This window comes from Delphinus delphis, chromosome 8, assembly GCF_949987515.2.
Source record: "Delphinus delphis chromosome 8, mDelDel1.2, whole genome shotgun sequence".
Classification (NCBI taxonomy): Eukaryota; Metazoa; Chordata; class Mammalia; order Artiodactyla; family Delphinidae; genus Delphinus; species Delphinus delphis.
In genome coordinates, this window is record NC_082690.1 from 11,259,109 (window position 1) to 11,269,796 (window position 10,688).

At 40.5% G+C, this 10,688-nt stretch overlaps 1 protein-coding gene across 1 annotated transcript; it reads left to right on the forward strand.

The window, feature by feature from the left end:
- The first annotated feature begins 401 nt into the window (after positions 1–401).
- LOC132429360 (olfactory receptor 6M1-like) lies at positions 402–1,336 on the forward strand. The gene is given in 2 exon segments (XM_060017603.1): positions 402–924; positions 927–1,336. Coding segments are annotated over 2 exon segments (933 nt in total).
- Positions 1,337–10,688: the final 9,352 nt, after the last annotated feature.

A 10,688-nucleotide genomic window follows, 5' to 3' on the forward strand; every position in this document is an offset into this window, starting at 1 on the left:
TTTTTTTTGATCCAGTCTTATCTCTTAATTTTATAGAAAAATGTGTGTCTAAATAGTATTTTGACTTTCCCAAGTTTGCACCATAATGACTTTCAGATCAAGGAATATATCCCTCGAGTCATTTCCCAATATAAGACACTCTCCACAATACATTTTCAACAGATATTTATAAAACTACCTTCTAGGGAATTGCCTGGAGGTCCAGTGGTTAGGACTCCGCGCTTCCACTGCCAGGTGCCCAGGTTCAGTATGTGGTCTGGGAACTAAGATTCCACAAGCCACATAGCATGGCCAAAAACAAACAAACAAAAAACAAAACAACAACAACAAAAAAAAACTACCTTCGAGGCTGATTTCCTTTTTCTTGTTTCTTCAGGGAGACCTATTGTTGACATGTAACAATGGCCGTGGGGAATTGCCTCACAGTGACTGAGTTCACCCTGACTGCCTTCCCAGCCCTCCTGGAGCTTCGAATATCCCTCTTTGTGGCTCTCTTGTTGGCTTACACACTAACAGCAATGGAAAACATTATCATCATCTCCCTAATATGGACTGATAATCGCCTACAAACCCCAATGTACTTTTTCCTCAGTAATTTGTCCTTTCTGGATATTTTGTACACCACTGTCGTTACCCCAAAGTTGCTAGCCTGCCTCCTAGGAGAGAAGAAAAACATGTCCTTTGCTGGCTGCATTACCCAAACATATTTCTACTTCTTTCTGGGAACCGTGGAGTTTATCCTCTTGGCAGTGATGTCCTTTGACTGCTACGGGGCCATCTGTAACCCACTGCACTACACCATCATCATGAACAGCAGGGCTTGCCTCCTGATGATTCTGGGCTGTTGGTTGGGAGCCTTCCTACCCGTGTTGGTACCAACCATAGTAGTGACAAGGCTACTCTACTGTAGCAAAGAAATTAATCATTTTTCTGTGACATTGCCCCTCTTCTACAGGTGGCCTGTATAGATACTCGTCTCACTGAGAAGGTAAACTTTCTCCTATCTGCCCTTGTCATCCTGAGTTCCCTGGCATTCACTGCTGGATCCTACGTCTACATTATTTCTACCATCCTGCACATCCCCTCAGCCCAAGGCCGTCCAAAAGCTTTTTCCACCTGTGCTTCCCACATCACCATCGTTTCCATTGCTTATGGGAGCAACATCTTTGTGTATGTGAGACTCAGTCAGAACCACTCCCTGGATTTTGACAAGGTAGCCACTGTCCTCATTACCGTAGTGACCCCTCTTCTGAACCCTTTTATTTATAGCTTGAGGAATGAAAAAGTGAAAGAAGTGTTGAGAGAGGCAATGAACAGAATCATGTCCTGGTACTAAGGAAAACCTGACATGAACACTGAGTGTATCATACAGTGTTTATCTTCAGCACATTCATTCTGCATAAGTATAGTGCCATGCTGGCATGTCAGAAACCTGAGACTATGTCTGCAGGATGAGCAATGCCCACACCGAGCAGAAAGAAAATTCTGCTTATATCTGGAAAAAATTTAATCCATGTACCTTCTGGTATATTCATAGCTTAAGATCATGAAAAGTTACCTGACTGGGATTCAGAGGTCTTCAAATCTAGTCTTGGCTAACTTAGTTTATTTTCCAGGTGACTTTGACCATGTCAGAACTGATCTGAGCCTCAATGTCTCTAATCTACCAATGAAATAATAAAGTATCACTACTTGTAGTAAGACATGTTGAGTTAGAGAATGTTAACTTCATGTTAGGCACTCTTGAATATTTCAGGAGACCCGGTTCTCACCTCTATTAACCAGATCAGATAAATACGAAGTGAGGAGTGAGGGAAAAAGAGGTGAGACTCAGGATAATATCAAGCCTCTGGTTATAAACCTAAGTGAGAAGTGGAGATAGTCAATGCGATAAGGAACATAAGAAGGGAGGTGAGTGGTGGACCTATTGAATTGGAAGTTCCTGTAGGACATCCAGTTGTAAGTTGTCAGTTGGGTTATTATTTGAAGCTGAGGAAAGAGATATGACCTAGAACTATAGGAAATCATCAAATATATTAATGATAATTAAAGCCATAGAAGTGGCTGAGATAACCAGGAGGATAAAAAATTAGATTAAGGATGGGTGACCAATGAGAAGAAAACTCAGAGTATGAGATCATGAAATAGGATGAAAAACAAGGGGGAAAATAATACAAGTAGCATGATAAAGAATTAAAAGTATCTGTTGCATTTAGTAGCAGCAGATCATGAATAACTCTGGTAAAAGTTTGATAGAATTTAGGGATAAAAGCCAAAATATGTTGTAGATATTAAGAAACAGATGCAGCATAGAAGTAATGGAGAATTTAAATACAGACAAGGCTTTCCAGAAGGCTGGCTGAGAAGCTAAGCAGTATTATAATATGAAGGAAACGTGGGTTAGAAAAGGTTATTTTCTAATAGGAAGTGTGTTTCCTTATTTAAAATATTGATTGGAGGAGGACAGTAGTGGAGGAGAGAGCAGGAAATGACCCATGTGATGGGTTACCTGAGATGGTCAAAGGTGATGACAGCAAGAACATTAGAGGAAAGATTGTTGTTGGCAGAAATTTGTAAAAATACTAATAAGTAGTAATGAATGAATCCAGAAGTGGAACCATGCCAGGTAACACCAAGGTGAAAATTGTCACAGTGCCTTTGGATGAATGGCCCAAAGTGAACCTAAAGAAGATACTTAGCCCCTAACTTCAGGTAGGAAATGACCAAAGAAAAATATAACTTTAATAATGTGTGCAGATTGAGTAAATGAACTAAGTCCATCAGTGAGTAATTTAATTTGTTAATGTACACAGGCCAGAGGAAATTATTCATTTATTCATCCATTCACCAAATATTGCTTGAGTGCCTACAATGTACCAGTAAACAGAACAGACAAAATCTCTGCCCCCAGTGGGTTTAAAATTATAGTAGGGAGAGACATGCAGTAAGTAAAATATAGACGGAAATCATATAAAAGGTTACATGGTGACAAATTTATGGAGAAATAGAAAGTAGGGAAAGGGAATAAGGAGTTTGGGGGATGGAGTTTCCATTTTAAATGAGGTGGTTAAGAAAGCCTTCTCTGAGAAGTTGACTTTTGAATAAGGATTTGAAGATGAGAGTGTGAGCCATGTGGAGGATATCTGGGAAAAGATGGTTACGTCAAAGTAGAACAAAGACCCCAAGGTGTGGTTAAGAGTGAGGGAAGCAAGCCCTCGTGCTGCAGCAATCAGCCATGGAGAGCACAGGTCATCTGAGAACCTCTGCTGCCAGATTCCAAGGACCAGTGTGAGCACCGAAACGGGGAACCTGATTCATCTGCACACTGCACTAGAACTGAGACAGGCTGGGACCTCAGACCTGAGACCCTTTGCTGCGATGCTTGCACCTGGACTAACATCTCCTCTTCTCCTAGAGCAACAAAATACAAAGAAGCTGTAAGGGACTAAAAAATAACTGAGTGCACATGCAGTTGGGGCAAATTTTGGACAACAAGATACAAAAAGGCCAAAAAAGAAAACCCAGCTGCCACTCTGAAGAGCCGGGAGCAGACAGGGAGCAGAAGCAGGGTGTCCAGAGCAAAAGCAGGATACTGCACATGCCCCCTGCACTTAACACCACCTAAGAGGTGGGCAGAACACCTAAGCCACCCCTCTGGCCCGACCCCTGGACCCACCCCTACCCTCACCCCATATAAGGAGCAAGCTCACCACCCCCCCACTCCAGGGAGCGAGCAAGGGAACCTGTTACTTGTTCTCACTCCCTCCTGCTGCAGCAGGATCCCCAGTAAAGCCTTGCCTGAATTTCTTGTCTGGCCTCTTATCAGTTTCTATTGATGGGGGAAGGCCAAGAACCCTTGTCGGTATCAGAACTAAAAACCAAAACATTGGACTATACCAAGCCCATATTGCTGAGGAATTGGTACTTAAACACAGCCACATATCAGCAATAAATATTGACTTCCTGTAAGAAATATACATGATTTACCCATAGTATTTTGATTTCTTTCAATGAATTCCTTTCCTTTATTTATTTAATTTATTTTTTGGCTGTGTCGTGTCTTTGTTGCGGAACGTGGGCTTCTCTCTAGTTGTGGCGTGCGGGTTTTCTCCCTCTAGTTGTGGTGTGCGGGTGGGCTCCAGAGCACATGGACTCTGTAGTTTGAGGCACATGGGCTCTCTCATTGAGGCGCGTGAGCTCTGTAATTGTGGCACACGGGATCTTAGTTCCCTGACCAGGGTTCAAACCCGCATCCCTGGCATGGGAGGGTGGATTCTTTACCACTGGACCACCAGGGAAGAACCCAATGAATTTCTTTCTTAAGTTTGAAGTTAAAGACTAATTTATATTCATTGCAGCACTATCTACAATAGCCAGGACATGGAAGCCACCTAAATGTCCATTAACAGAGGAATGTATAAAGAAGAGGTCGTACATATATACAATGGAATATTACTTAGGCATAAAAAAACAATGCCATTTGCAGCAACATGGAAGTCATCCTGAGCGAAGTAAGTCACACACAGAAAGACAGATATCATATGATACCATTTATATGTGGAATCTAAAAAAAGGGGTTACAAATGAACTAATTTACAAAACAGAAGTAGAGTCACAGATGTAGAAAACAAACTCGTGGTTACCAGGGGATAAGGGGCAGGGAGGGATAAATTGGGAGATTGGGATTGACATATACACATTACTATATATGAAATAGATAACTAATAAGAACCTCCTGTATAGCACAGGGAATCCTACTCAGTGCTCTGTAATGGCCTATATGGGAAAAGAATCTAAAAAGAGAGTGGATATATGTATATGTATAACTGATGCACTTTGCTGTACAGCAGAAACTAACACAACATTGTAAATCAACTATACTCCAATAAAAATTTTTTTAAAACTGTATTTTTTTTGAAAAGAAATATCTGAAATAGGGACAAACCAAATAATTCAGTTGCTTAGTACACTGATTCTCATAATCTGGCATAAATAAAATTCCTGGGCACATCCCAGGCCTGCTGTATCTGAAACACCAGGGGTGAAGCCCACCAATCTGTGTTCTAACAAGGTTTCCAGATGCTATGAAAGCAAGCAAACACTAGAGAACCATGGGCTTATGGAGAGCCAGGCAGGTAATCAGTTATTGAGACACATATATCATTTCTGTTGCTCACAAAAAGCCTTGATTAAGTATCGCCAGGAAACTTGCCTTACATTGTACTTTCTGATTTTTTAAATCATATAACACACAGTATTATTAATATGATCATCATTATGAAAATGAACCTTATTCTTATCATAGGTACTTATTGTTTGTGATCTCTGGCTTTTTCCGGTTCTTGAAAATAAAAAGCTTTAGTTTATATGGTTTAATTACCATTGTGTACATGAAGATCATTTTTCTTCATAACTCATTGTTCGGTAAGGTATTTATTCATAAAAAATGTGTTGAGTACACTTAATCAGTATGGCACAGGCTCTGAATTTATATCTTCATTCCGACGTTTACTGCCAGTATGATGGTGGGAAAGATACTTAATCTCTCCGTACCTCAGTTGCCTTATCTATAAAATGAATTCTCATAGTAATTTCTAAACTTTAGGGTTATTGTATGATAAACTTAAAAGCACTATATCAGTGCATCACTGAATAAGTATTAGCTGTCCTTTTTAGGACCCTGTGTAAAATTCTATGGGAGGTTCTGAAGTTACAAAGATAAACAGGACATGAACTCTACCCCTAAGTAATTCATATTTTAATTTGATTTTTTTAATGATATATAAGAAAATACTGTGAATGATACATTCTAAAACTAAAGGAATTAATACTCTTGATTTTGACCATGATGGGGTAGCAGAGATTTTATTTAACCTTTTGACTTAAGCTACTAGAAAATGACAAAAGTACATAAAGTGACAGTTTTCAGACATTGGACAACAAGCAGTGCAGAATTGTAATCATTGAGAGAAGGGAGACAAAGTGAGCTTTACAATTGCCTGAACTTGCAGGCTGAATGCTATTTCTAGGCTGCAGCACAGGGAGGGAGCATTCAAACAGAGGCTGGCAGTGTCTCTGAATTGAGCAGAGATCAGAGTTCAGGGAGACCAGGTGACTTGCGTTTCCAGGGAAGAGGACCAGAGATGGGAGAGCTGCATAGAAAGATAACTCTGGAGATATGCAAAGGGGTCCCCTTAAGATTTTGTCTGAATATAGATCTAAGCACACTGAAAAAAATTTTTACCTGAAGGTGTGAGTGAATCCACAAGAAATCAGAAAGCCAAATAATTCTCAGTGATCTCATAGGGATGGAAACAGTTTTTGTTCCCACCAGCCAGACTGGAAAGACCTTTTAATAAATGTGGCATTATTAAGAGTAATATAGGGCTTCCCTGGTGGCGCAGTGGTTGAGAGTCCGCCTGCTGATGCAGGGGACGCGGGTTCGTGCCCCGGTCCGGGAGGATCCCACGTGCCGCGGAGCGGCTGGGCCCGTGAGCCATGGCCGCTGAGCCTGCGCGTCCGGAGCCTGTGCTCCGCAACGGGAGAGGCCACGACAGTGAGGCCCGCAAAAAATAAAAAAATAATAAAAAAAAAAAGTAATGTAAGAGTAAGGGGGATAAATTATCGTTATTGCAAAAGCAAGCTAGCTTTTTCTTAAAAACCATTTTAAAATAATACTTGAAAGTATCAACCTGGTCCACAAGTAACTTAAGTGCCTCGGGGAACAAAGTCTGTCACACCCTAAAAGAATACAACCAAATCCATGACACTGGAAAATACACAACATCCAGCAGTCAAACAAAATTTTCAAGGCATACAAAGAGGCAGGATATTGTTATACATAACCAGGGGGGAATTCATGAAAGGAAATATCCAGGGCAGAGTGTACATGCTTGTCCACACAAAGCATGAGACAAAGAAAAATAAGAAATATTACAATTTTGGGAAATGGGATGTTCAAGAATGCCTTCAAAGTTTGAAAGTGGTTACCATGTATTAGAAATATTTTCTGGATACTGTCATATTTATAAATGTAACCCCTAATGTTTTAGTATAATCAATTGTCAGGGAGGAAGAGATTTTCCTGTGCCCTTCTAGGTTCTTCTGGCTGGTCTAAGAAACAAATTGACATGAGACAGATTAATAGGAGAAAATCAAACAAAATTTTAATAACATATATACATGGGAGACACCCAGGAAAACTGAGTAACTTGCCAAAAGGCCAAAGCCCTCACATTAAAAACCATCTTCAGCTAAAGACAAAAGAGGATGTTGAGGGTAGTGGTTTGGGACTTCAAAGGAGAGGAAAGTAATTCACATAGATGTGGAAAAACAAATGTTTGCTGAGCCTGGCAGAGATAATGGGACCCAGAGTGGACTCTGATCCCTGCCAAGTTTCCCATCACACCTAGCCTATATTGTTTGCAGATATCTCTTGTGGTAGCTCGATTCTGGGAACAGGCCCTTTGTCTAAATTCTTTGGGCAGCTAAGGGGGAGGTAAAAAGAAACATTTCTTAAGTCTTCTATTTCTTAACATCATCAGTCTAAAATAATCCTCATGCCAAAGAGACACATTTTGGGGTGGCAGATTTTGCTCCCCTACACAATTAAATAGAGGAAAATAAAAGAGATTTGATTATAAATTCATCTTAGTGGCAAACTGAAAATCCGTTCTCTTAATCTAGTGACTTACCGGGCTTAGCCTTACTGCTAGAAATTTTATGCTCTGCCTTTTGAATACCTAATCCCTTTTTTTGTTTGTTTCCTTGCTTGTTTTCATAGTTAAATACTGTAAGGAAGTCCTTGATCCTCTTGGGTTAAATTTTAAAGTTAAGTTTTGTTAGTAACACACTCCAACCACAAGGGGGAGTGCAAGAAACACACATGCCACCCTCCCTTTCACTTTTACCCTCCCCTCCAGTCACAGGAGGAATAATTAACAAGTTCACTGTATTGCACAATATAGGGGTCACTGCTCACACTGTAGTCTATCATATTTCAAATTCAAGACCTATCAGGGCCTAGGTGTTCTGGTGCTTTGGATTTGATAAGTGAACGAGTTAAAATTTTTGAGTTTAAGAATCCTAGGATTCCTGTCTATATATGGCTGGTGCAGTTAAGAGAAGCCTGTGGTCTCCTACCACTGAAGACAGTGCCCTTCACCAACTATAATTCCCACATTAAGACATTACTGGTATAAGGAAAAGGGGCAGGAAGTTCTTATTGCCGGCCTGGGGCTCTAGGTTTTAGGCACAAATGATCCTTCTTTCCCTGGGGAGTTTCCCTTGGATTTTTTTCCATGTTTCTTCTTTTCTTAATCTTTAAATGCTTTTTTCTTTAATTTAATTTTATTTTTTTATACAGCAGGTTCTTATTAGTCATCCATTTTATACACATCAGTGTATACACGTCAATCCCAATCTCCCAATTCATCCCACCACCACCACTCCCGCCACTTCCCGCCCTTGGTGTCCGTACGTTTGTTCTCTACATCTGTGTCTCTATTTCTGCCCTGCATACTGGTTCATCTGTACCATTTTCTAGTTCCACATATATGCATTAATATACGATATTTGTTTTTCTCTTTCTGACTTACTTCACTCTGTATGACAGTCTCTAGATCCATCCACGTCTCTACAAATGACCCAATTTCGTTCCTTTTTATGGCTGAGTAATATTCCATTGTATATATGTACCACATCTTCTTTATCCATTCGTCTGTCGATGGGCATTTAGGATGCTTCCATGACCTGGCTATTGCAAACAGTGCTGCAATGAACATTGGGGTGCATGTGTCTTTTTGAATTATGGTGTCCTTGGGGTATACGCCCAGTAGTGGGATTGCTGGGTCATATGGTAATTCTATTTTTAGTTTTTTGTTTGTTTTTTTTGTGTTTTTTTTTTGCAGTACACGGGCCTCTCACTGTTGTGGCCTCTCCTGTTGTGGAGCACAGGCTCCAGACGCGCAGGCTCAGCAGCCATGGCTCACGGGCCCAGCCACTCCGTGGCATGTGGGATCTTCCTGGACTGGGGCATGAACCCATGTCCCCTGCATCGGCAGGTGGACTCTCAACCACTGCGCCACCAGGGAAGCCCTATTTTTAGTTTTTTAAGGAACCTCCATACTGTTCTCCATAGTGGCTGTATCAATTTACATTCTCACCAACAGTGCAAGGGGGTTCCCTTTTCTCCACACCCTCTCCAGCATTTGTTGCTTGTAGGTTTTCTGATGATACCCATTCTAACTGGTGTGAGGTGATACCTCATTGTAGTTTTGATTTGCATTTCTCCAACAATTAGTGATGTTGAGCAGCTTTTCATGTGCCTCTTGGCCATCTGTATGTCTTCCATGGAGAAATGTCTATTTAGGTCTTCTGCCCATTTTTGGATTGGGTTGTTTGTTTTTTTAATATTGAGCTGCACGAGCTGTTTATATATTTTAGAGATTAATCCTTTGTCTGTTGATTCGTTTCCAAATATTTTCTCCCATTCTCAGGGTTGTCTTTTCGTCTTGTTTGTGGTTTCCTTTGCTGTGCAAAAGCTTTTAAGTTTCATTAGGTCCCATTTGTTTATTTTTGTTTTTATTTCCATTACTCTAGGAGATGGATCTACAAATATCTTGCTGTGATTTATGTCATAGAGTGTTCTTCCTATGTTTTCCTCCAAGAGTTTTATAGTGCCCAGTTTTACATTTAGGCCTCTAATCCATTTTGAGTTTATTTTTGTGTATGGTGTAGGGAGTGTTCTAATTTCATTCTTTTACATGTAGCTGTCCAATTTTCCCAGCACCACTTATTGAAGAGACTGTCTTTTCTCCATTGTATATCCTTGCCTCCTTTGTCATAGATTAGTTGACCATAGGTGCATGGGTTTACCTCTGGGCTTTCTATCCTTTTCCATTGATCTCTATTTCTGTTTTTGTGCCAGTACCATATTGTCTTGATTACTGTAGCTTTGTAGTATAGTCTGAAGTCAGGGAGTCTGATTCCTCCAGCTCCATTTTTTTCCCTCAAGACTGCTTTGGCTATTCGGGGTCTCTTCTGTCTCCATACAAATTTGAAGATTTTCTGTTCTAGTTCTGTAAAAAATGCAATTGGTAATTTGAAAGGGATTGCATTGAATCTGTAGCTTGCTTTGGGTAGTATAGTCAACCACTGTGCCACCAGGGAAGGCCTCCCTTCTATGCTTCTTTATGCCGTCAGAGTGGTAAGATATCAAGGATCACTATTAGAGTGTGAACTTAAGGTTCACACTTTAAAATAAGTTGGTTGTGTTTTCTATGCTATCAGTCTTTGTCCAAATGTACAATGGTGATTCTCAATGTCAGGGAGGGGAAAATTTCCCCCTCCACCCCTGTCGAGTTCTTATGGCTGCACTAATAATAAAGCTACTTTTAGTCAGGAATCTTCCTCCTCTAATAGGCAAGAGCAGCCTTGGCATGCCTCACATCATCCAGCTCAACCCATCAAAGAAATACAATGAGATTGGCTTCCAGAGCCAGTAACAAAGAGCTTTCCTTTTCTTGCCTGTATCCTCTAGAGACTTATGGGAGAGGCTGCAGCTGCTGAAGACAGCTGGTCACAAAATTGAGAATTGGGAATCATGGGTCCCAGCCATCTCTCTTTCTATTGATTTCCAACTTAGACACAAATATTAAAATTCTGACGGAAGTGTATTGAGCAAACAT